Source organism: Suncus etruscus, chromosome 8 (genome assembly GCF_024139225.1).
Source record: "Suncus etruscus isolate mSunEtr1 chromosome 8, mSunEtr1.pri.cur, whole genome shotgun sequence".
Taxonomy (NCBI): Eukaryota; Metazoa; Chordata; class Mammalia; order Eulipotyphla; family Soricidae; genus Suncus; species Suncus etruscus.
The window spans coordinates 33,096,965-33,124,074 of NC_064855.1; the positions used below are offsets into that span (position 1 = coordinate 33,096,965).

General features: G+C 44.9%; 2 protein-coding genes across 3 annotated transcripts in view; both read right to left on the reverse strand.

Annotated features, from left to right (window-relative positions):
* SQSTM1 (sequestosome 1) overlaps positions 1-27,110 on the reverse strand; it is a 479,040-nt gene that overhangs the window by 162,940 nt on the left and 288,990 nt on the right. The gene's annotated exons all lie outside the window — the stretch shown is intronic.
* The window catches only part of CNOT6 (CCR4-NOT transcription complex subunit 6), a 31,962-nt gene that overhangs the window by 2,969 nt on the left and 1,883 nt on the right, over positions 1-27,110 (reverse strand). Inside the window, exons 2-10 of one of the 2 annotated variants that reach the window (XM_049778273.1) lie at positions 20,115-20,228; positions 17,195-17,381; positions 13,379-13,464; positions 10,748-10,837; positions 10,583-10,651; positions 8,811-8,968; positions 7,570-7,724; positions 5,951-6,105; positions 2,840-3,070 (exon numbers count right to left, since the gene is read on the reverse strand). In XM_049778273.1, coding sequence (XP_049634230.1) covers positions 2,840-3,070; positions 5,951-6,105; positions 7,570-7,724; positions 8,811-8,968; positions 10,583-10,651; positions 10,748-10,837; positions 13,379-13,464; positions 17,195-17,381; positions 20,115-20,226 — 1,243 coding nt within the window. In that variant the 5' untranslated portion in view covers positions 20,227-20,228. Of the gene's footprint in view, positions 1-2,839; positions 3,071-5,950; positions 6,106-7,569; positions 7,725-8,810; positions 8,969-10,582; positions 10,652-10,732; positions 10,838-13,378; positions 13,465-17,194; positions 17,382-20,114; positions 20,229-27,110 lie in introns of both variants that reach the window. The other variant, XM_049778272.1, reaches the window with a different exon arrangement.

Below are 27,110 nucleotides of genomic sequence, written 5' to 3' on the forward strand. Positions count from 1 at the left end.
TATTCCTGGCTCTATGCTCAGAAATCGCTCCTGACAGGCTCGGGGGACCATATGGGATGCCAGGATTCGAACCACCGACCTTCTGCAGGAAAGGCAAACACCTTACCTCCATGCTATCTCTCCAGCCCCCCTCTTACATCTTTCTAAATACATTTCAATTAAAAAAAAAATCTTGCTGGGGCCAGAGAGACAGCAAGGGTGTTTGCCTTGCTGCGACCGACCTGGAGGGACCCAGTTCGATTCCCAGCATCCTATATGGTCCCCCAGCCTGCCAGGGGTGATTTGAGTGCAGAGCCAGGAGTAACCCATGAGCAACGCTGGGTGTGGCCCAAAGCCAACCAATCAATAAATAAATCAAGTTTTTTGGGGGAGAGGTCACCCAGCGGTGTTCAGGGGCTACTCCTGGCTTTACGCTCAGAAATCGCCCCTGGCAGGCTCAGGGGACCATATGGGATGCCAGGATTCGAACCACCATCCTTCTGCGTCCAAGGCAAAATGCCTTACCTCCATGCTATCTCTCCGGCCCCATAAATAAAGTCTTTTTGACAAAGAAGAAATACAAATGGCCAAAAGACACATGAAAAAATGCTCCACATCACTAATCATCAGGGAGATGCAAATCAAAACAACGATGAGATACCACCTCACACCACAGAGAATGGCACACATCACAAAGAATGAGAATAAACAGTGTTGGCGGGGATGTGGAGAGAAAGGAACTCTTATCCACTGCTGGTGGGAATGCTGTCTAGTTCAACCTTTATGGAAAGCGATATGGAGATTCCTCCAAAAACTGGAAATCGAGCTCCCATACGATCCAGCTATACCACTCCTAGGAATATACCCTAGGAACACACAAATACAATACAAAAACCCCTTCCTTACACCTATATTCATTGCAGCACTATTTACCATAGCAAGACTCTGGAAACAACCCAGATGCCCTTCAACAGACGAATGGCTAAAGAAACTGTGGTACATATACACAATGGAATATTATGCAGCTGTCAGGAGAGATGAAGTCATGAAATTTTCCTATACATGGATGTACACGGAATCTATTATGCTGAGTGAAATAAGTCAGAGAGAGAGAGAAAAACGCAGAATGGTCTCACTCATCTATGGGTTTTAAGAAAAATGAAAGACATTCTTGCAATAATAATTTTCAGACACAAAAGAGAAAAGAGCTGGAAGTTCCAGCTCACCTCAGGAAGCTCACCACAAAGAGTGATGAGTGTAGTTAGAGAAATAACTACATTTTGAACTGTCCTAATATTGAGAATGAATGAGGGAAATGGAGAGCCTGTTTAGAGTGCAGGCGGGGGTCGGGTGGGGAGGAGGGAGATTTGGGACATTGGTGCACTGGTGATGGGTGGTGTTCTTTACATGACTGAAACCCAAACACAATCATGTATGTAATCAAGGTGTTCAAAAAAAAAAAAAAGAATTTAAGAAGGCTACACTCTGGGGACATTCAAAAAGAAATTGAAACACTTAAAAATAATCTTGCTTCAGGGATGGGAAAAGGGAAAGAGGAAGGACAACGGGAAGAGGAAAGGGGAAGGGGGAAAGGAAGGGGAAAAGGAGGAAGGAGAAAGGGAAGGAGAAAGGGAAAAGGGGAAGTGGAAGAGAGGGGAGAGGAGAGGGGAAGGGAGGGAAGAGAAAAGAGAAAGGTAAAGGGAAATGGATGGGTACGGGATAAAGAAGAAAAAGCAGGGCCAGAGAGAGTAAAGTGAGTAGGGCATTTGCTTTGTATGCTGCTGGACCTGCTCAATCCTAGGCATTACATATGGTTCCCATGGAAATTATTTTTATCAGTTCCTACCATCCTCCTAGCACTCACTGATCATGAGAGCTACTGAGTGTCCCCATTCCCAAAGTGTATGTGTGCACAATTCACACAAGACAAAGAACTGCTATGGGAGAATGAGTGAAAACAAGGAAGTGAGGGGCCTGAGCAATATCACAGCACGTACCCAACCTGTTTGCCTTGCACGTACCCAACCTGTGTTTGAACTCCAATACCCCATATGGTTCCCCATCCCCAAATTCCACAGGAGTGGTCTATGAGCACAGAGCCAGGAGTTAGCCCAAAGCACCCTCACGTGTGCTCTACCCACCCCACTCCCAAAAAACCAAAGAACCACAAACCAAAAGGGAGACAAATGTCAGCTATACCGTTGCTTTACCATCTACAGACAGGATGAGATATAGATTTCTATGTTCTGCTTTGCTAGGAAAGTCAAAACCTTCCCCACCTTTGTTATTTGTTGTCATTGTTGACTCTTTTGCTGCCATAACTGATAGTGATCCTACAGGGTGCCAGAGATTAAATCTCAGTCTACTGTGTGCAAGGCAAGTGCCTTCCTGGCTGTACTATCACTTGTACTCCAGGAGCTTGCATTCTATATGATCTGAGGATAATGAATTATGATGACATGTCCTCTAGCAAGTCATCTCACACAGTATTCCCTATTTGCTTATTCTCAACGATTCACATCCTTTCTATGAACTATTTCATCTTTAAAATGGTACTCCAGTCCACCACACACTCTCTCCCTTCCCTTGCCATTTTCATCTTCAAAACAGTGCTCCAATAACATGCATACAATGTGAACACATATACACATATTCAAGTACACATGTGAACATGCACACACATTCTCTTCCTCTCCCCTCCAATACCCTGCCTCTCCTCTCTCTCTCCCACCTGTCCCACCCTCCAAAGTCATCATGGCTGCAACTACAAACTGACTTTTTCATTTGAGCTTGATTCGGCAGGTCACAGTATGACCTTAGTCAACCAGCACATTGCAGGAAACAACGGTTCTTTTCCTACCAGAGTCTGGCAGGGAATTGAGATCAGCACATAACACCAATGGAATAGTCCCAGACTCTCCTGCCACGCTGGACTGGAGGCTCCTTGAAGCTTTGTCGATGATGTTTTTCACTTCTGAGAGGAACATCATGGTCTGAACCAACTTCACATCGGAGTACTCGGGATCCCAGTGCATGTGCGCATTAGCCACGAGAAGAAGCTGGTTTTCAGTTCCAAGATGGGGCTTCCCCACTGCAGCAGATCAAAAGGACAGACAAACACAGCTTGTTCATCACCAGTGAATTCTTTGCTTGCGTTTGGATATGGGGCCACAATTGGCAGTGCCAGGGATAGAAGCAGGGTCAGCTGTATGCCAGGTAAGTTTCTTAACCCCTGTCCTTTTTTTGGGTCCCAATCTAAAATATTCTTCCAGGAACTGAAAGAAAGTAGTTGCTGAGAAATTGGAATTTAAAGGGAACTTTAGGGGCCAAAGCAACTGTACTGTGGGGAGGGTGTTTGCCTTGTATGTAGCCAACCCGGGATCAATCATCAGTACTCTATATGATGGAGTAATCCCTCAATATAGACAGGCGTAAGCCCTGAGCATTGCTGGGTGTGGCCCAAAAACAAATGTAAATTCTTGTTTTTGTTTCTGGGCCACACTGGGCACGGGCCACACTGGGCACTGCTCAGGATCAGAAATCACTCCTGGCAGGCTTGGGGGACCATAGAGGATGCTGGGGATTGAGCCCAGGATGGCCACATGCAAGGTAAATGCCCTACCTACCCACTGTGCTATTACTCTGAACCCTAATTTTTTTTTTTTTTTTTTTTGGTTTTTGGGTCACACCCGGCAGTGCTCAGGGGTTATTCCTGGCTCCAGGCTCAGAAATTGCTCCTGGCAGGCACGGGGGACCATATGGGACGCCGGGATTCGAACAGATGACCGCCTGCATGAAAGGCAAACGCTTTACCTCCATGCTATCTCTCCGGCCCGAACCCTAATTTTTTTGAGGGGGTCACACCCGGCAGCACTCAGGGGTTTCTCCTGGCTCTATGCTCAGAAATCGCTCCTGGCAGGTTCGGGGGACCATATGGGATGCCGGGATTCAAACCACCATCCTTCTACATGCAATGCAAACACCTACCTCCATGCTATCTCTCTGGCCCTGAATCCTAATCTTTATTTTTTTTTTATTAAAACAAATAAAACTCCCTCAAGCAGCTCCCTGCTGTTCATTAAATCTCCCTACTGCAAACCTCAGAGAAGTTTGGGGGTGGGGTGGTAGATGAGTTTGCACATGCAGTACATCCCTTGTGGGCAAGTATAGCCCTTTCACTCCATTTTTTCTGTTTGTCTGATTTTGTTTGGGGGCCACACCTGGAAGTACTCAGGAATCACTCCTAGAGGTGCTCTGGGGACCATATGGGATGCTGAGATCAAATCTGGGTCGGCCACAGGCAGGCAAGTGCCCTCCCTGCTACTATACTATGGTTCCAGGCCCTGCCTGTTCCATTTGGAACCAACTGATTTTCAGTTTCAAGGACACTGAGGATTAAGGAGCCTCAGGGCTACCTGTACCCCCAACTTTCTCTCAGCTGCTATTGAAGGTAGTTGTGTCTACCTTTTATCTTTCTGGGCTTTCAAATGAACTAGCCTCAGCTACAAAGGACCCAATCCAAACCTGGGGCTTACTCAAAGCCGAACCTATAAGTCACTAGGCCCATCACTGCCACCTTCCATGTAAGACATGGAAAACACTGCATGGAGAGTCAGTCAGAACCAGCTAACAGAGTCCCACAATAGCCAAGATCTGAGAAGCACCCTTAGTTCTTCCTGAAATAGTCATTTGAACTCAATATCAAAGGGAAAAAGTTGTTTTCCTGAGACTAAAAAAGAAACACATTATTTTTCCCATAATGTTTTAGTCCTTTTTTACTTGGGGTGTGGGGGGAGGCGACATACGCAGTGGTGCTCAGGGGACACTATAGAGGTACTGGGGATGGAATCAGGGTTGGGCACAGTACAGGGTAAGCACCCTACCTACTGTACTATCTCTGTGGGCCACTGTGTTTTATAGTTTTGGCTTTCTTTTTTGGGCCACACCCAGTGATATTCAGGGGTTACTCCTGGTTCTGTGCTCAGATATCATTCCTGACAGGGTCTGAAGACCATCTCGGATGTAAAGGATTGAACACGGTTAGATATGTGCAAAGCAAGCACCCAACTCACTGTAGTATTGCTCCAGGCCCACCTCCAATGTTTTTATTGTTATTCTTATTTTTGGGTTTCAAGCTACACCCCCTGGAGTTTCAGTTGAAGCCTCACTACTGGCTATGTAAGAAATCACTCTTGGTGAAATGGGGGGAACCCTATGCGGTGCTGAGCTGGGGAGGGGTAGCTCAAACTTATATGGGCTGCATTCGAGGCCAGCAGTATCTCCCTTGTCCTTTCTTTCTCTCTGGCTCCTCCCTTGAAATATATCTTTTCAAGACACATCTAATTGTTCTACCAGGTAGTGATCCCACCACCTCCAACCCCCACAATGAGCAGAGAACTCCAAAGAAATAAAATTTTTAAAATGGGAGAACATAATTCAGAGTGTAGGGTGTTTGTCCTGCATGTGGCAGGCTTGGGTTCAATCCCCGGCAACCCTGAGCACTGCCAGGAGTAATCCCTGAGTGTAGAACCAGGAGTGAGTCATGAGCACCACCAGGTGTGGCCTAGATACAAGTAAAATTATATTCTAGTGGCTGGAGCAATAGCACAGTAGTAGGGCGTTTGCCTTGCATGCAGTCAACCCAGGATGGAAGATGGTTTGAATCCCAGCATCCCATATGATCCACTGAGCCTGCCAGGAGCGGTTTCTGAGCGCAGAACCAGAGTAACCCCTGAACGCCATCAGACATGACCCCAAAACCAAAAATAAATAAAATTATATTTTAATAAAAGGGAGGGGCCTTTAATTCCTTTGGCAACATGATCTCAATTATGAATTTTCTCAGGTAGTAAATCTCAGGAGGCCACACCCGAGGGCATGCATGATCCTTTCCTGTAGAGTCCTTTCCCATGTGCATGCATATCTCCATCTCCACAAGGTCTCCTTTGCACAGAGTGGAAAGAGCACTCACATGCTGTCTCTATCAGCTCCTTCCGCAGCTCCAGCAGGACAGCAACGCCAATGTTGTCCTTGGTCATGACCCGATTCAGCATGGCTTCCGAGCCCTCCGAGTTGGCCATGGCAAGCTGATTGAATTCAACAGTGTGTTTCTGAACCAGAGAGAATCTACGACAGAAAGACACACAACACATATGCACAGCAAACTGAGCACACCTAGATATTTGTGAGGGTGAGGGAGAAGTGGCTTCCTGAACAATGCTTCACATAAAGAAAAAGAAAAAAAAAAAAAAAGCCTAAAGATCATATATGGGGGCAACTCCTTGATACTTAAATAGCAAGTTTCCCACATCATTGCTCTGTGGTGGGTCTTAGTCTGGTACAGACCCAAATAACATCTTTGTTTTCACTTTTGGTGCTCAAGGTTGAATCCTGGATTTGCTCAGGAATCACTTCTGGCAAGGAGCCATATGGAATGCTGGGGATGGAACCCAAGTTGGCTACATGCGAGACAAAATCCCTAACCACTATACTATCTCTGGCCCCTATATAATGTCTTTTGACTTGTTTCTTTTTGGTTTGGTGGTTACCCCCAGCGAAGCTCAAAACTCTAGGCTCTCTGTGAGGAATTACTCCTGGCAGGGCACAGAGGACCTAGGAGCTGCCAGGGATGCAAAGTGGATCAGCAGCATGCAAGGTCAGAACAGTATGTGCAAGCGCTAGCCAAGGAAGGACCTCGGTTCGATCCCAGCATACCATATGGTCTCCCCAAGCCAGGGGCAATTTCTGAGCGCTTAGCCAGGAGTAACTCCTGAGCATCAAATGGGTGTGGCCAAAAAAAAAAAAAGAACTGTATGTGCTGTCCTATTTCCCTAATCAAACCTAAAGGTCCTGGGGTCAGAGCAATAGCATAGCAGGTAGGATCAAATCAGGTTTGATCCCAGTATTCCATGGTCCCTGAAGCCTGCAAAGAATGGTTCCTGAGTACAGAGCCAGGAGTAACCCCTGAGTATTGCTGGGTGTGGCCCAAAAAAACAACAAAAAATAGTAAGTTTTTCTAGATCACAGCAGCAGAGCAGCATGTCCTGGTCCAATCCACAGACCCACAATTCAAAGGATAATCAAGAGATTACACTTTGAATCTTTCTGCCACAAAATCAGAGAACCTAGAAGGAATGGACAAATTCATTTTTGTTTGGTTGGTGTTTGGGCCACAACCAGTTGTACTCGGATGTTAGTCCTGGCTCTGTACTCAGAAATTACTCCTGGCAGGCTTGGGAAACCATATGGAATGATAAGAGATAGAACCTGGGTCAGTCACTTGCAACAAATGTCTTATCCACTGTGCTATCACTATGGCCCCCTAGAATAGACAAATTCTTGAACTTTTATAACCTCCCAAGGTTGAATCATGGTGATTTAGAATACCTGAACAGATATCACCATTGAGAAAATTGAAATGGTAATCAAAGTCTTTCCAAAAACTAAAGTCTTCATCCAGATGGATTCACTAGTGAATTTTTCCAGACCTTTAAACTGACCTGCCAATCCTAAGCATTGTCAGGTATGGCTACAAAAACAAAAACAAAAAAGAGAGGAAAGGAAAAGAAAAGGGAAAGAAGGGAGGCTTACTTCTCGGTCTTGAAGAATATAGCACATCCATCTACATGCTTTCGTTCCTGTTCTGACATGGTCCTGGCTCTGGATTTCGGGCTGAAGAATCCGTTATAGCCTCGCTCTTTCAATTCTGCCAGAAAAAAGCTGTAATACTGCTCAGTTTCAACCTCCTGGGGGAAGAAAGATGGAAATAGGCAAGTTATTTGGGAGCCGAAGAACACAGCATTCACACACCAGCTCTGGCCATCATCAAAGTGCCTGGGTGAGAAATAACTAACTGGCTGTTAGTTATTTGATCTAAAATTAGTTATATGATCTAAAATTAATGGGAATGGCTGACTGGTGCTTTGACCACAGACCACTTAATAAGGACCAATGGCTTATTGTTAAGGAGTCAACGAAAATCCAGTAAGTTGGAGTAATTGGAGCAGGCCTTCCATCATGTGGTGACTTGGATGCAATCCCTAGAATCACAAATAGTCCCCTGAGCATACCAGGAGTAATTACTGAGTAAAGATCCAGTTGTAACTCCTGAGTAGTGTTGGGTGTGGTACAAAAACAAAAACAAAAACAAAAACAAAAAAAAAAAAACATTCTATGCTGAAAATCCAGTGGGGCATGATAGCACAGTGAGAAAGAGAGCACTTGCCTTACATATAGCTGAGCCAGGGTTTGATCCCTAGCAGTGCACAATGGTCTACTGAGCTCTACCAGAACGATACCACTGAGCACCATTAGATGTACTTCCCAAAATAAACCAAAATCAAAAGAATAGAAAAACATGACTCTATGTATGTATTATCTATTATCTGTTTGCATTTTGGCCAAGAAAAGGGGTTTGGGCTTACTCCTGCTTTGTGCACAAGGATCAATCTAGTAGGCCTGTTGTGGGTGAACTCAATGGGTGATGGGGAGCAAACCTGGCTTAGATGTATACAAGGCAAGTGCCTTCTCTCGTTATACCTCTGACTCAATCAATCCTTCCTTTCTTACTTTTTTCTTAGTTTTTGGGCCACACCTGACGATGCTCAGGTTTACTCCTGTCGATTCTATCCTATCCATTGTACTATCACTTTGTCTGGCCCTCTAGCCTTCCTTTCTTTTTACTTTTATTTCCAAAAGGCTGAGTTATTTGGGAGGCGGGAGGGTTGTTGCCATTTTCTCCCTGGCCTGAGAGGAAACAATGCTTAATGCACGATTTGGAACTTCTAGAATTTCCCGATACAAAAGGCCTACCTGACATGGGGCTAGCTCACCTGTAGGCTGATGATGTCTGCATTGCAGCTAACTATCTCCTGAATAATGGCCTTTTTCCGGTAGTCCCAATTGAGTGCCCATAACGGGCAGTAGCCGTACAACTGACGGGTGGCATATTTATCACAAAGCACATTGTAGCACATGACGGAGAGCAAAGCTGCAGGAGAGAGAGAATGCAAGTCACACCAGGACAGGAAAATCACCCCACCTGCAGCCTACATACCACCGGCTATTTCCAAGTTGGTTAGAATCCACTCAATACAGCACCACTGGAAAGAAAGTTCTGCTCCTGCCAGATTCCAAATGACTAATTAGTCTGGCAAGAGACTGGGGAGTGCAGGTTACCAGGGGCAAGTGTAACACTTCCAGTTTCAAAGGCCGGAATGATAGCAGTGTGTAGAGCATTTGCCTTGCACACAGCCAGCCGACTGTGGAGTTTGATTCCCAGTCTCCCAGAGGGTCCCCCTGGCATTGGCAGGAGTGACTCCTAAGAACCAAGAAAAACCCCCGAACACTGCCAGGAGTGACCAATATTCCAAAACCGAAATCAAAATAAAACAAAGACCAAGTGTAATAAGTACAGCAGGGAGGGCATTCACCCTGTACGCAGCCAACCTCAGTTCAATCCCTCACTTTCCACAGGATCCCCCGAGCATCACAAGGAGTGATTCCTGAGTACAGAGCCAGGATAAATCTCTGAGACCTGAGTGGCTCAATTCCTCCTCATAAAACTACAGTGTTTTGTTTTTTGTTTTTTAGTGGGAAGATGACAAAGACTCCAAGGTTTTGTTTTGTTTTGTTGAGAAAGGTTTGGACCACCTCTGGTAATACTCAGGTTCTCTCCTGGTGGGACTCAGGGGGAATCATTTTCAACATAGATACTGGGCTTGGCCATATGCAAAGCAAGCACTGGAACTGTTTCTAGTATCTCTCTATGACCAAAAGTCTAAGCAGGGGTCCTCAAACTTTTTAAACAGGGGACCAGTTCACTGTCCTTCAGACTGTTGGAGGGCCAGATTATAGTAAAAACAGAAATTATGAACAAATTTCTATGCACACTGCATATATCTTATTTAGAAGTGAAGAAACAAAATGGGAATAAATATGTGGCCCGCGGGCCGTAGTTTGAAGACCCCTGGACTAAGGCATCTATTTCTGTTTATTCTTGGTTTTAGGGGGGCTGTTTCTAACTATTTTCACAGGACTTATTCCAGATTCTGTGCTTAGAGTCCCTCTTAGTGAGGCTCAGGGGAACCCATGTGGTGCCAGGGATCAACCTTGGGACAGCAGTATGCAAGGCCAGTGCCTTAACCCTTGTCCTATCGCTCTGAACCCAAGAAGCACAGCTTCATAGCCTAGAAGCCAGCTGAGCCAGAATTAAGTCCTTATTTTTGCCTTTTTTTTTTTTTTTTTTTTTTTTAGTTTTGGGGCTACTCCCAGCAGTGCTCAGGGCTCTGACCTCTATTCTTTAATGTTTTGGAGGGTCACTAAGAAGTGCTCAGGTTACCCCTGCCTCTGCACTCAGGAATTACTTTTAGCAGTGTCCAGGAACCATATAGGATGACAGGAATTGAACTGAGGTTGGTTGAGTACAAGGCAAGTGCCTACCCACTGCACTATCTCTCTGGTCCAAGCCTATTCTTATTATGATTTCCTGAAAAATCATCTCTTGGTATTCACCTGATACTATCTATCATTGGAAGGATGGCAGAAAGAGCTGGGTATTTAGAGCCCTAGTCAAAGAACAGGTTAAAAAAATCTGGTCACCCACCAGTGGGTCTCGTCCGGTCTGGTTCCTGCAGCATAATCCATGATCGTGGAGGTGGCTGTTCCGTGGAAACTGGTCAAACATACAAAGCACACAATTACGCAATGCTCAGACTTAACTTCCAGAGAAGGATGCTGGCCCATGACCACTTACTTCTTTTTGCAGTACCTGCCAAGTTATCAAGCAAATAGTTCAGTAGCCTTCTCGTTCCATCTGGTTCCAGATAGAGGGTCAGTATGTCCTGGGTAAGCGGATTTCCTGGAAAGGAGTTTTCAGAGAGAGAAATAAGAAAATCAGCATCAGGCTTCAATCTTTTCAAAATCGAAAAGAAAAGAAAAGAAAAGAAAAGAAAAGAAAAGAAAAGAAAAGAAAAGAAAAGAAAAGAAAAAAAAAGAAAAGAAAAGAAAAGAAAAGAAAAGAAAAGAAAAGAAAAGAAAAGAAAAGAAAAGAAAAAGTAACTTAAGAATCATATCACTGGGGGAAAAAAAAGAATCAGGTCATTGGGAATGTCAATGGTTCCTAGCAGCACAGCAAGCCAGGAAGAAGAAAATGCACCCTTTGTCCAGTTTTTATTAAAAAGACTCAAAATAATTCACCTGTTTCTTAGATACCCCACCCCACCCCCAAGAAACCATGAACAGGTCGATGCCTGTCTAGGCGATACTCAGTGCCCTGTAGCTGGCTCTACCTTGTGACCGGATCAAAACTGGAGTAGAATTGACTTGTAGAGGAGGGGGGAAGAATTCAGGAAAGGGAGAAAGAGAGTTAAGGAGTACAGTCAAGACATCCATGGGTTTGAATGCTGACAAACAGCCTTCTGACAGAACACTAAGTCCAGCCTTTGGAGGAAACCAGCCAATGTGGTCAGACCTGGTGGCAGATTTGAAATCACTAATGGGAAACACCCAGACACCACATTTAACTGAATAAACCCCGAAACTGTCCCATCAGGTTGACAAGGAAAGCAGCTCAAATCCCCTGCAAAGATTTCTCAAGAAAAGAGAAATAACAACTATACACTGGAACAGCAGAGTCTTGATGTTATTTGCCACAGAAGTGGAGTACAGCATTCTCTCCACAAGAGACTAGGGAATTACAGAGATGGGAGAAAGCAGATCAAATGGGAAAAGACTGGGGCTACATAAAAGAAAAAAATGAAAGCTCTATTTTAGAATACTCTGTGGTTACGCCTGGCTCTGCACTCAGTAATGGTCTGTTAGATTACACCTTGTTTTACCCAAAAACAAATATCTGACATGTCTCAAGAAAATCTGAGTGAGGGGCCGGAGAGATAGCACAGCAGTAGAGCATTTGCCTTGCATTCAGCCGATTCAGGACAGACAATGGTTCAAATCTTGGCATCCCATATGGTGCCCCAGCTTGCCAGGGGAGATTTCTGAGTGCAGAGCCAAGAGTGATCCCTGAGCTCTGCTGTGTGTGGCCCAGAAACCAACCAATCAATCAATGAATCAATAAATAAAAGAAAATAAACATGGGCAGGATGGGCTCAGGACAGCCTGAGCTATCTGTCCTTACTCCCCCACCCAGGGTGGTCTTGGTAGCCAAAAAAAAAAAATATATATATATATATATAGTTCTGACAGGCAGCTCACTCTTGATAGAAGGTAGAAGATTGCCAAACTACACATTTTCACTCTCAGCCTGGTTTGGATTATTTCGTACAACCCTGCTTCAGATCTGCTCACCCAGGGTTGGAAAAACCGAGTGTGGATTTATTTACAGTCTCTGAGGCCTGCCAGGAGTGATCCCTAGCAGGTGTAGCCCAAATCTCAAAACCAAACAAAACCAAAAAACATCTATGTGGGCCATTATCAGTAAAACCTTGTGGGAAACTTCCACAGTGTCTGCCTGCTTTTTAGAACAGTGTGCATATCAGTTACCTAGTTTTACAGCCAGGAAAAAATCCGAGTGAGAAAATATCAAGGTTCTAATAAAAATGTGCCTAACAACCCTGAAACTAACTGTGCAAGGACGTGCTTGGAAAGGATAAAAATGAAACAAGAGGGGCTGCAGTGAGAGTACTTGCATGCCAGCCAGGCTGAGCTCAGGGATCATTCCTGGAAGGGCTCATGGGCCCTGTGCCAATGTCAGAAATCAAACATAGGTTGGCCACATATAAGACAAGTAAGTGCCTCCCCTGTTGTCCCAGCTCTCTGGCCTACAGTGGTCAAGTTTTTCCAAAGCCTAATCAAAGCTCCTGGGGAATCACCATGTTTAACTCCTCACTTTTCCCCACCTTGATGAAAAGTCACCTTTTGGGAGCGATCTAGATGTCAGAAAGGATGGGAAGAGGGATAAGAATCAGCAGTTAAGACACGAGGCCACTTGGCCTGCATAAGATCAACCTGGGTTCAGTCCCTGGCATCCCTATGGTTCCCTGAGTGCAGAGCCAGGAGTAACCCCTGAGCATTGCTGGGTGTGACTCAAAAATCAAAAATTTAACACCTCCCAAAAAAGAGAACAGGCAGGAAAATAGGACCAGAGTCAAGGGTAAAGCATGGAATAAAAGGTTACTGTATAAATTTACTATATATATTTATTCTCTCTTCTTCCTCCTCCTTCTTCCTCATACCCTCTTCTTCCTCTTCTTCCTCCTCCTCCCTCCTTTCTTCTCCTCCTTCCCTCCCTACCTCCATCTCTCTCTCTTTTTGCTGCGAACTGGATCTGAAAGCTGGGACTCCCCAGAAAATAGACAACTCCCTTCTTAGGGCTTCAGAAGCCACAAGAATCCACAACATACAGACAAACTGCCCACAGCACAAACACATAAAGACATACCTTTCAGGCCTAATGTCTGCAATTGAATCAGTTTCCCCAGCTCAAAAGGCAGAACTCGTAACAGGTTGTTATTTAAATGGAGTTCCCTGTTGATGCAAAAGATACCAGCAAGTCAAACGATCAATGAACTTATATGTCCTGGGCAGGAATGACAGCACAGTGGGCAGGGCATTAGCCTTGCATGAAGCCAATCTGGGTTTGATCTCTAGTAACCCTGGGTGTAGAACCACGAGTAAGGCCTGAGCACTGCTGGGTGTGTCCTTCCCCAAAAGTTAATATACAAGAAATATAATGAGCTCCAATAGTTATAAAATCCAGGGGATGAATTCACAGAAAAATGAAATAAGGGGAAAAATAAAGAAACCAACAGAGAAAGATTAGCAAACACAAATCCCCTTTTGGCTTTTCTCAGTGTATGAGACTTGACAGAAATCAATCTTTGGTCTGGTTTTTCTTCTCCCTGTGGGATACAGCATGAGCACCTTACAGACGGGCCCCAATCCCAGAGCAGCACTGTTCTCCCATTTCTGAAAGATTACACAAAAAGACTGATATGTAGGCACCCCCAAGTACTACTGGAATGCTGACTCCAAAAGACTGGTTAAGAGCTGCTCAAGCAAGGGTTGGGTGAGTTTTTTTGTTTCTGTGACTGTCTGTTCAGAGTATACACTACTGGTTCTGTGCTCACGGATCCCTCCTGGCAGGGCTCAGGATCGAACCCAGATCAGCCATGTGCAAAGCAAATGCCCCCACACACACACACACTGTACTCTGACTCTGGCCCCGGTATTGGATGAATTCTTCTCCATGTTACTTTGTGGTACTTTGGAGACAATGAATGACAACTGTCTTAATAAGGAAAATAAGGGCCCGGAGAGATAGCACAGCGGCGTTTGCCTTGCAAGCAGCCGATCCAGGACCAAAGGCGGTTAGTTCGAACCCTGGTGTCCCATATGGTCCCCCGTGCCTGCCAGGAGCTATTTCTGAGCAGACAGCCAGGAGTAACCCCTGAGCATCGCCGGGTGTGGCCCAAACACCAAAAAAAAAAAAAAAAAAAGAAAATAATCTGAAAATGGAATGGTTTAGCAATCAAAATATATACAGACTATATATAATCTATATATGTTCTTAATATATCACTTCAGTAAAGTGAGAAAAAACAAAACTCAAAAAATTCACATTGTAATTTTCTTTTGTTTTTTCTCGTTTTGTTTTGTTTTGGGGTACACACAGCAGTGCTCACGGGTTACTCCTGGCTCTACACTCAGACACCATCCTTCTGCATGCAAGGCAAACACATTGCAATTTTCTACAGTTTTCATTTCCCTCTACCTGGCAGCTTTACTTTTTTTGTTTGTTTGGTTTTTTTGTGTCACACCCAGCAGGGCTCAGGGGTTACTCCTGGCTCTATGCTCAGAAATCGCTCCTGGCAGGCTAGGGGGATCATATGGGATGCCTGGATTCAAATCAATGACCTTCTGCATGCAAGGCAAATGCCCCACCTCTATGCCACAATGGATAGTTTTTTGTTTTGTTTTGTTTTTGGGTTTTGGGTCACACCCGGCAGCGCTCAGGGGTTCCTCCTGGCTCTACGCTCAGAGATTGCCCCCTGACAGGCACGGGGGACCACATGGGATGCTGGGATTCGAACCACCGTCCTTCTGCATGCAAGACAAATGCAATACCTGCATGCTATCTCTCCGGTCCATCTTCACTTCTTAATATTAATGTGTACGTGTGAATGGGACAAGAAATAATCCTGGGTTCTGGACATTCTGAGTAAACTTTTCATGACTATTGTGTCAACCAGCGAGGTTGGTGAATATACTACAGAACGACAGAAATTAGCCGGAAGTAATTGGCTCCGATACATTTCTAAGGACACCATATAAGAAATGAGAGCCTGGGCCGGGAGAAATAGCACAGCGGTGTTTGCCTTGCAAGCAGCCAATCCAGAACCAAAGGTGGTTGGTTCAAATCCCGGTGTCCCATATGGTCCCCCGTGCCTGCCAGGAGCTATTTCTGAGCAGACAGCCAGGAGTAACCCCTGAGCAATGCCGGGTGTGACCCAAAAACCAAAAACCAAAAAAAAAAAAGAAATGAGAGCCTTTACTTGAATTTGGTTGAGGGGATCAAGGGATCATCACTTAATAAATTTGCTGGTTAGAAAAAATGGTCAAAGAAAGTAAAAACAATAAAACAAACAAACTTCAGGGCCGCAGAGATAGCATGGAGGTAGGGCATTTGCCTTGCATGCAGAAGGACGGTGGTTCGAATCCTGGCATCCCATATGGTTCCCCCCTAAGCCTGCCAGGAGCTATTTTTGAGCATAGAGCCAGGAGTAAACCCTGAGTGCTGCCACTGCTGGGTGTGACCCAAAAATTCAACAAATAAATAAATAAACAAAAAACAAACCTGAAAGGTTCTTTTCTGTTTATGGTCTTTTGGGCCACATCAGGGGTGCTTACTCTGGGTGGGTTCACATGTCCTATGGGGTGCTGGGAGCAAACTAGCATTGGCCTTTTGCAAGGCAAACAGCTAACCCACTATCCTCTCTCTCCAGGCCTTGATGCTCCTTTTTCTTTTAGAGGGGAACAGAAAAGCTGTGGACTGTGACAAAAAGACACAGAGTAAAAGCACAGAGAGTGAAGCAAGATTTTCCCATCGGGTGTCACAAAAGAAGCTGAAATTGGCTTTCAGACACAACTTCAGTCAACCAATAAGAAAAGAGGTGATTCAAAAAACTTAAAAAAACAATTCAAAGAACAAAAAAAAAAACAGGACAATGAGCAGCTATGACATATATATATGCGATAGGTGGGTGGGATTCAGTTTTCACCATGATTTTTCTAATCTGCCTTGTATGAGGCCCCAGGGTGGAATGATGGCAGATTCAGACATGAAGAAATACACATACATTTGGAGAAGGTGGTGCAAAAAGCACACAAGTTGGGGACAGCAGGCTCAGCATTTCAACCCTAATTCTTGCAACCACCTAAGACCCCCAAAAAGGTAGTACTTGGGGCCAGAGAGATAGCATGGAGGTAAGGCATTTACCTTTCATGCAGAAGGTCATCGGTTTGAATCCCAGCGTCCCATATGGTCCCCCATGCCTGCCAGGAGCAATTTCTGAGCACGGAGCCAGGAAAAACCCCTGAGCACTGCCGGGTGTGACCCAAAAACCACAAAAAAAAAAGGTAGTACTCCATATTCAAGGATTAATTTTTGTTTGTTTGGGGGCCACATCTGGCTGTGTTCAGGGTTTACTCCTGGCTCTGCACTTAGGGATGATTCCTGCTGTTCAGGGAACCACATGTGATGCCAGGGATCCTACCCAGGTTGGCCATGTGTAAGGCAAGTGCCCTCCCCACTTTACCATTGCTCCAACCCTCTCCATTAACAGAGTAGCTTGACATTGCTTTCCCATAAAACTGGAGGTAGGTGTTCCCTTGCCCAAATACCTTTCCAACTACTGTGATGCTTTCTTTTTTTTTTGGCTTTTGGTTTTTGGGCCTACCGCCTGTGCCAACACTCTGGCCCTACTGTGATGTTTTCTTTTCTTTTTTTCTCTTTTGGCCACACTCAGGGGTTACTCCTGGCTATGCAGTCAGAAATCTCTCCTGGCTTGGGGGACCATATAGGACACTGGGGGATTCAACCAAGGTCCATCCTGGATCTGCTGCATGAAAGGCAAACGCCCTACAAACTCCCTACCACTGCGCTAATGCTCCAACCCATACTGTGATTTTTGTGTTTGTTGCTGGTTGGCTGGTTTTTTGGAAGGGGAAACAGAATGAAGACCAGGAATCTGCATACCTGAGTGATACAATGTTTCCGAGTTCTGCCGGCAAACTCCGGATCTTATTTGACGACAGGTCCAGATAGGCTAGATTGTGCAGCTTGCAAATGTCGGAAGGGATGCGGGACAGGAAATTGTCGCTTAGATGCAAAGTGGTCAGATGAGTCAAGGACCACAAAGAGGAGCTTAAGCTCCGAACTTTTCCTAGAAAAAATGAGAAACATGAAAACAAATCAGGGCTGGAATGATAAGGAAGGGGAGAACATATGGTACCCAGAGCACTCCAGTAATGAAGTGAGCAAAGAACCATGGGAGAGCCCTGAGTGGTGCTGGGGGATATGACCCAAAATTCAAAAAATTAAATAAATAGACAGACAGACACTAAGGTGGTAATCAAGGGCCACAGGTAACAAAAAGCAGAGAGTTGATCCAGAAAACTATGAAGATTCAAGGTGGGTTGAGAGGATTTGGGGGACCTTAATGAAAGAAAATGGCTACTTTGGTGATGGGGATATTAGAATGAGGAGCCATGCCTGAAAGTGTAAGTAATAGCACTGTTATGTTACCGCAATGAAAGATTTTAAATGAATGTTTTTTTTTCTTTTTCTTTTTTCGGTTTTTGGGCCACATCTGGTGACGCTCAGGGGTTATTTCTGGTTATGCACTCAAAAATCGCTCCTGGCTTGGGGGATCACATGGGACACTGGGGGAATCGAACCACGACCTGTCCTAGGCTAGCGTGCACAGGGCAGACACCTTACGCCCTGTGCCACCGCTCCAGCCCCTTAAAAGTTTTAAATGAATGTTTTAGGCCAGCAGTATGAACCTTAAAATTAAAAAAATAATAATAATTAAGGCAGGGGCGGGAGCAATAGCATCATGGTAGGGAATCTGTCTTGCATGCAGTCGACCCAGGACTGACAAGGATTCAATTCCTGGCATCCCATGTGGTCCCCAGAGCCTGCCAGGGGCGATTTTTGAGCATAGAGCCAGAAGCAACCTCTGAGAGCAACCAGTGTGGCCCAAAAACCAAATAAATAAATCAGGAGCCGGAGAGATAGCATGGAGGTAAGGCGTTTGCCTTCCATGCAGGAGGTCATCGGTTTGAATCCCGGCGCCCCATATGGTCCCCTGTGCCTGCCAGGAGCAATTTCTGAGCCTGGAGCCAGAAATAACCCCTGAGCACTGCCGGGTGTGACCCAAAAAAAAAAACACAAACAAAAAAAAAAATAAATAAAAAAAATAAATCAATAAATTTTAAAATGATAAAACTTAAAAAAAATTCACAGCTAAACAACAGTACAGGAGAGAGGGGAGTCAGCCTTGCATGTGACACTTAGTTTCAATCCCAGCATCCCACAGTCTCCCAAGCATCTCCAGGAGTCCCTCAAGCATCTTCCTCAGTGCAGAGGCAGAAGTAGCCCCGAGCACTGCTGGTATGGCCACAAAACAAACAAACAAATAATCAAACTAAGGGTAGAGAGACAGTACCGTTAGAAAGGCATTTGCCATATATGATATGCCTGACTTAAGCTCCATCTTCAGTGGTCCTCAAACTATGGCCCGCAGGCCACATACTGTATTTGTATCTGTTTTGTTTCTTCATTGCAAAATAAGATATATGCAGTGTGCATAAGAATTCATTCATAAGTTTTGTTTTTACTATAGTCAGACCCTCCAAAAGTCTGAGGGACAGTGAACTGGCCCCGTTTAAAAAGTTTGAGGATGGGGCCGGGTAGGTGGCGCTGGAGGTAAGGTGTCTGCCTTGCAAGCGCTAGCCAAGGAAGGACCGCGGTGCGGTGCGGTTCGATCCCCCGGCGTCCCATATGGTCCACCCAAGCCAGGGGCGATTTCTGAGCACATAGCCAGGAGTAACCCCTGAGCGTCAAACGGGTGTGGCCCAAAAAAAAAAAAAAAAAAAAAAGTTTGAGGACCCCTGCGAGGGTCCTCAAGCCCCACAAGAAGTAATCCCTGAGCACAGAACCAGGTTCAGTCAGCCCTGGGCGCTGCTAAAAACCAAAAGCAAAATAAACCAAGCATACCAACACCAATAAGATGATTTTGTGTTTCTGAAGACACTTGGGCTGAAAAGCAAATCAAGAAAATAAGGGAAAGGGACTACAGAGATAGTACAATGGGTAGAGTGCTTGCTTTGCACAAAGTGGACCGGGGTCCAATCCTTGGCATCCTATTCTGGAGGGCTCTCTGAGACCACCAGGCATGATCCTTGAGCTCAACACCAGGAATAAGCCCTGAACATCACTGGGTGTGGCCCAAAAACCAAAGTTTAAAAAAAGTGAAAAAGAAAAAAAAAAGATCTCCCCCCCAGAGTGCAGATCTCCCACTCCACTTGGAAAGTGGCTCTTTGGTCATGCAACATTATGAACCACTTGCTCAGAGAATTCAATAATCAGAACCAAGCACAAAGCACTGGGCCAATCATCGTGGGCCTTCAATTCTGCATTTGGATAAATGACTTTAATGCCTTTAGGTCAAGGGCTGGAGCGATAGGACAGAACATACCTTACACATGGTACCCCTCCAGGTGCAATCCCAGGCACCATAGCAGTCTCCTGAGCACTGTCCAGACAGAGTACTCCCTGAGTGCTGAGCCAGAGTGAACACTGAGAGCACTGCTGGGGCAGGAACAATATAGTACAGGGAGTAGAGTGCTTGTCCTGCATGCAGCTGACCCAGTTTGGTCTCTGACATCCCTGAGCCTGCCAGGAGTAATTTCTGAGCACAGAGCCAAGAGTAACCCCTGAGCGCCATGGGGTGTAGCCCCAAAACAAAACAAATATGCCTTGAGCACTGCAGAGTATGGCCAATACAAAACAAACACAAAAACCATTTTGCCCAGTATCTGAAATGGAACAGGGCCCAAGCTCTGTCCCATATCCAGGCTCTTGTTGCCAATTCCAACCCACAAAGCCTTACCACTGATCTCCAGTTCTGCCCACTGTGACTTCTTTCCATTTGCTGCTTCCTCAGACGACATAATTGTATACATTCTCCGGGGGCCGGGGGGTTCGTATTTTTCTTTGGGCATGCCTATGGAAGTGAGGGGAAAAGTCCATCAGGATTCAGAATCAACCCAAAAATCATGGGAAATCGCATCTCCTATTCAAACATGGTCAGAGAGAGGACAGCATCCTAAGGTGCTTGCCTGGTACACGAATGATACAGGTTCAATCCTTCAAACCCCAGGGTTCCTAAAGCACCATCAGGTATTATCTTTCAGCCCAAGAGCGAGCCCCAAATACAACCAGGTATAGGCCCAAACTACTTCCTCCCTGTTCCAACCCTTCCCCAATTGACACCCATATGCTATTCTCTAAATATTATTTCCTAGTTAAAAAACTAGGAGCTCCTTAGAGAAAAATGAAGGTATTCAGCTCAGGACTGGAAAGATATAAACAGGTTGGAAAGAGCCAGAGTTAATACAGCAGGGAGGGCACTAGTCTTGCATGTAGCTGGCCCAGGTTGAGTCCCCGGTACCCCCATTAGGTCCCCCAATTCTCACAAGGAGTGATCCCTGAGCAGAACCAGGAGTAAGCCCTGAACACTGCAGCATGTGGCCTCCCCCCCCCCCAAAAAAAAGAAGTGCTAATAACTTCTAAAAAGATTGTATCATAGGCCAATGCACTCTTAAATTCTTATCCTCTCATTCAGAAACTTGTAAATATTGGATTTTAATTATCTCTCTCTCTAAATCTGGAACCAGTTTAGAGGAAATAAGAGGTAAGAATGGGATGTGTTCAATGAATTAAGATACCACAATGAAAATAAACTTAGCAGGACTAAACCAGACACTTCAAATATGGGACCGAGAGATAATACAATGGGCAGGTGTTTGCCCTGCATTGCACATAGCCACCCCAATTCAATTCCTGACAATGAATATGGTTCCCCAAGCTCCACAAGGAGAGGTCCCTGAGCACAGAGCAAAGTCAAAATATGAATACTAGAGAGCCGTGGCTGTAAGTCAATGTGGAGCTTTGCAAACCTGAGACCCCAGACTCAACCCCAGTACTTTACATTGATACACCTGTAACAGTTTGCTGCACATCTTTAATGGGAATTAAAGAAAAGTTTTAATAATTTTAGAAATACCATTAGAAATTGTCTGCCAAAATGGACATCATCTGAAATTCAATATAAAGACCCATAATCAACAAATTAATGGCATGAAAAAAGAAAAGTTAAAAAGAAATAGATACAAATTACTTCTGTGGTACAGCAATCAAACAGAATCACCACTAGAATCTGGAGGCACAGTACAGAGGGGAAGGCACTTGCCTTGTAAGCTACCAACGAAAGTATGATCCCTGACACCACAAAAAGTGCCCCAAGCTCACCAGAAGTGATCTCTGAGCACAGAACTAAGAGGAGACCTGAGCAGAGTTAAGAGTGATCCCCAGCACAAAACCAGAAGTGACCCCTGAATGCAGAGGCAGGAATCAGCCCTGAGCACAGAGCAAGTAAACCCTGAGTACTATCAAGAAAGGCCCAAAAATACAGAAACAAAACGCAAGAAGTCCATGGAAAAAAAGAAAGTACCACATTGTACAGTCCTCATTGTACAATACAACTTTTGCCCCCCTGACCTATATATTCCAGTCACCCATGCACCCTGTTCACTCTCATGTCCCACTCACCCACCTGCCGAGACTCATAGGGCAGTTGAACCTATTGTGTTTCCCCGAAAATAAGACATCCTCCGAAAAAAGACCACTTACAGGTTTCCTTCTGGATGAAATATGAGGCATCCCCAGAAAATAAGGGCCCCCCCCCAGGCTCTGTCTTGGAATCAAAATTAATTTACCATAAACTGGTTGCTAGAACCGCCCCAACTGGCATCAGCAGGATTCATGGTTTGTCTGGTTTGTGTACTGTACCATATACTGTACCATATACAGCTAATAAATGTCCTTTATTTTCATTTAGCAATAAGTGTTTACCATATTGTTCTTCCTGGAAAAATAAGACATCCCCTGAAAATAAGACCTAGCACATCTTTGGGAGCAAAAATTAAAATAAGACACTATCTTATTTTCAGGGAAACAGGGTATATCCCCCTAAATCAGGGGTCTCAAACTCGCGGCCTGCGGGCCGTTTGTGGCCCTCCATACAACATTTTGTGGCCCTGCCCTAGACGAATCTTTTTTTTTGCTTTGTTTTGTTTTAGTTGTTTGGGTCACAACCCCCAATGTTCAAGGCTTACTACTGACTTTGCACTCAAGGATCACCCCGACTTTGCTTCCTGCGGCCCCCAGGTAAATTGAGTTTGAGTCCCCTGTAAATATATGGGTCACCCAGTTTGACCCATCCAGCCTACATCACTTCCATCACACTGCTGGGCAGCCAAGGATCTACTGCCCAGGCCCACGCCATTCCTTTCCCTCTGCCCCCTCCAACTAGTCTGTCTCGACACCTCAGACTCCCTCCATCCACCAGAAATGCAGGCACTGACTGTAATTTCCTAAATTCTCCTCATTCTGGTACCCGTGGGAGCCCTCCTGCCATGAAATCTTCTACTAAAGACAACTGGACTGGGTGCTTGTTGGGCTCAGGGATGAGATGACCATAGAGGATGGTGGAGATCAAACTCGGAGTCGGCCTCTTACAAGGCAAGCTCCCTCCCTCCCAAAAAAAAGCTCTGGCCTTTTTTGCCATGGTTTAAATACTTAACCACAGGAACCTTTTGGCTTTTTTCCTGTTTTTCTTTTTTTAATGTACTCGCCAACTTTAATATCAGAGCTTAGATTTGTAAACTGTTCTCATCCTCAGAGTCCACCCTTGACAAAGACCTAGAGAAATTCAGGAGAAAAGGCTGTGCCTATAAGAAAAGCAAACACTTGGTAAGTTGGGGATGCAATTGCAAAGGAGAACAAAGTCAAACCAGAATGAAGAACAGCTGAATCAAAGGAGCTCAACCTCAGAAGGCAGAGAGCAGGGTCTAAGCTAAAGCAAGCTTTGCATGCTGCCAGCAGATGGCCCTAGGCTGCTCTCTAGAAGAATCAGGGGCTGGCAAGAAAGTACATTAAGGCATTGTCTGACTACACTCCAATCCGCAGTCCCCAAAGCCTGGCGGTCAGAGGGATTTCTTAGCACAGAGCCAGCACAGAGCCTTGAGCGCTGCTGAGTATGGGCCCCTCCAAAAAATAAAATTTCAGGAGCCGGAGAGATAGCATGGAGGTAGGGTGTTTGCCTTGCATGCAGAAGGATGGGTTCAAATCCCAGCATCTCATATGGTCCCCGAGCCTGCCAGCGCTGATGGGTATGACCCAAACACCAAAAAAAAAAAAAAAAAAAAAAAAGATCAGAGAGATAGCATGGAGGTAGAGTGTTTGGTTTGCATGCAGAAGGTCAGTGGTTCGAATCCAGGCATCCCATGTGGTTCCCTGAGCCTGCAGGAGCGATTTCTGAGCATAGAGCCAGAAGTAACCCCTGAGCACTGCCGATGTGACCCAAAAACAAAAAAGTTTCAGTACAAATTGATAAAAATTAAAATTTCAGATCAGTAAGACCTCTGCAAAACTAAAACAGTGAGGGGCCGGAGCGGTGGCACTAGAGGTTAGGCGTCTGCCTTGCAAGTGCTAGCCCAGGCGTCCCATATGGTCGCCCCAAGCCAGGAGCGATTTCTGAGCGCAGAGCCAGGAGTAACCCCTGAGCATCAACGAGTATAACCCAAAAACAAACAAAAAAACTAAAACAGTGAATTATGGTCAAATAATGCTCCCAAACTGAGCAGATGCTGCCATCAACACCAAGTTCTAAGAAAGAAAAGATCATCTTGCCCATTGGTATCTGCAATGTTAGACAAGCCCAAAGCTGTTCACTCAACTGTCACTGAAATTTCATTCATCCAGGTGCCCAAGAGCAGCCTGAACCACAGCCACCATACAGCAACTCCAAGTCGTCAAAGCTTGGTGATTTCAGTGCCCAACACCAAAGTCAGACCAAGCACAGATCCATCCAGGCATCTTTCTGGGCAGCACAGGAGACCCAGCAGAAGGCCTCGAGGACGATGCCAGAGCAACGGATCAACTGCTGAATCATACCCCAAACTCCAAATCAAGACGATGCACTTCCAAGATCTCTTTCATTATTTCTGCAGCACATCAATGTGCAACCGAAGTGAAAGAGGGGGGCCAAAGCACAGTTGATGACTGGAGGTGCGAGCAAAAATGAGCAGCGCACAGAGCACCACCCACAAATATGATCAGAATTGAATAGAAAACCTTAACTCTCACAGTGAATCTCACCAAAGAGAAAGAGGACCCCCAATGTAAAGTCTGGTTGGCAGCCTAAGACTAACAGCAACTATCTAGCTTACAACGCTTCAGCACTAAAGTGTTTAGTTTTGTTCATGTTTCAAAAATTTCAATTATGAGGAACTGGAGCAATAGTACAGTGGTAGGGTGCTTGCTTTGCATGCAGCCTACCCAGCGTCAATCCCTGGCATCCCAAAGCTCATCCGCCCATGCACAGCCAAGAGTAATTCCTGAGTATGGAACAAGAGAAACCCCTAAGCACCACCAAGTGTGCCCCCCACCCTCAAAAATGGGCCAGAGACATAGTCCAGTGGGTAAAATATTTGTCTTGCACATGACTGGCTGACTTGGGTTCAATCCTCAGCAACCCATTTGGTCCCCTGAGCCCTGTCAAAAATTATGCCTGAGTATAGAGCCAGAAATGACCCGAGAACCACCAGTATGGCCCCAAAGCAAAAACAAACTTAAAAAATAAAAAATTCTGGGGCCAGAGCAGTGAGATAGCATGGATGTAGAGCATTTGCCTTGCATGCAGAAGGATGGTGGTTCGAATCCTGGCATCCCATATGGTCCCCCAAAAACCAAAAAAATAAAAATAAAAAATAAAAGTTCTGGGGCTGGAGCGTTGGCACAGTGGTAGTGCACAAGGCTGACCTAGGACAGAATGCGGTTCGATCCCCCGGCGTCCCATATGGTCCCCCAAGCCAGGAGTGATTTCTGAGTGCATAGCTAGGATTAATCCCTGAGTGTCACCGGGTGTGGCCCAAAAACAAAAAAAAAAAAGAAAAAAAAACCTTTTTTTTAATTATAAGTTCAAAACAGTGATTGGAGTAACAAATTTCTTAAGGTACTGAATAACAAAATTGCTATCACCATGTCAGCTCCCACTTGCTGCACCGAATGTTATATATACCCTCTTACATAAACTTCTTTCTCAATTTCTACTCCACTATTGTACAACCGTTGGTTTTGCTGACATAATTGATTTATAAAATGAGATTTCTCCAATATGATAAATCTAGTAAGAAACTGTTTGGTTTGGGGGCGCTTAGAGCATACTCTAGGCTCTGTGCTCAAGAATCACTCCTGTGGCAGGAAACCGGGAACGTTGGTGGTGAAAATGTTCATGGATGAAGGGTGGTATATAGTGTAAGACTGAATCTCAATGATGAACAATTTTGTAATCACCATGTTTTAAATAAATAAAAATCACAGTATTTTATAAATAAAAGGGAAAAAAATTCAGCAGCCTTGCTATAGAATTAAAATGGTTGGTATCAAGTGTTCAAAGTATCAATGATGGGGGCAGAAAGCCACCAGGACTGATCCCTGTGCAGAGACAAGAGTAAGTGCAGCATTAAAATGGGAAAATATTACACACGCAAACAAGTTCTTATCTAATAGAGATAGGAAGCCAAATTTTGTAATGCAGTGGGGCCTTCCACCCTGAACATGGTCATAATGACTTGGCTCAGGCCTCATAAGAACGGGTATTGCCCATACACCCCAGAACCATGGATATACCATCTACAGAAACAACCACAATTGTCTATAACATCACCAGAAAGTAAGCCTCTACCAGGGAAGATCCTACCGTTGCCCTGGCATCGACTTACTCCAAGGAGGGTTTTCTTAACAACCAGACGACTTAGCAACAGCAACAACCTGCTTGCAGGGCAGGGCTCTCTGCATTACCCACTAATGGTGAGGTGAAACTAGAAGATGCTCAACATCATCCTGACTTCAATGAAAGAGATGCACAGAAACCAGAATCTTTAACTACGAACCTGACCACAGAAAAGGATTCAGAGGATGGACAACCTAGTATGTCTAGAGCCCAGAGTCGGTCTTATGCCAGAAAATTTCAGGGGTAAGGTCTCCTTGCATTTAGGCCAAGGCTTTTTCCCTTCCATTTCCCCCATTATTTTGCTAGGCCTATGCAAACAACAATTGCCACTCACACCGTTTTTACTGTATTTTTTTTAACTCTTATCCTTTAAAAAAATAAACTAGCATGACAATGTTAAAGAATGAGAGAAGTAGGGGCCGGAGAGATAGCATGGAGGTAGTGTGTTTGCCTTGCATGCAGAAGGGTGGTGGTTCGAATTCCGGCATCCTATATGGTCCCCTGAGCCTGCCAGGAGCAATTTCTGAACGCTCAGGAGTAACCCCTGAACGCTGCCTGGTGTGACCCAAAAACCAAAAAATAAAAAAATAAAAAATGAGAGATGTAGAAATGCCTGTCTCGAATGGGGGGGGGGGGGAGCAAGGGGGGCATTGGTGGTGGGAATGTTGCAGTGAAGGGGGTGTTCTGTTTATGACTGAAACCCAATTACAAATATGCTTGTAATCATGGTGCTTAAATATTTATATTTATATATAGATATATACATAAAAGAAACCAGGTAAAAGCTCAAATATGTAGAATCTAAACAATATGCTTCTTACCAATATCTGAGTCAATAAAGAAATTAAATTAAAAGAAAAAGAGTAAGTACAGAGTACCATCCAGTGTGGACAAAAACAACATACTAAGTACCAATGATGTGGATATTTTTGACATCACAAATCCCAATCATGGGTCAGGAGCAGACAGCTGAGCCATTGATCCCTGAGTGCAGAACTAGAAGTAACCACTGTGCATTGCCCGGTGTGG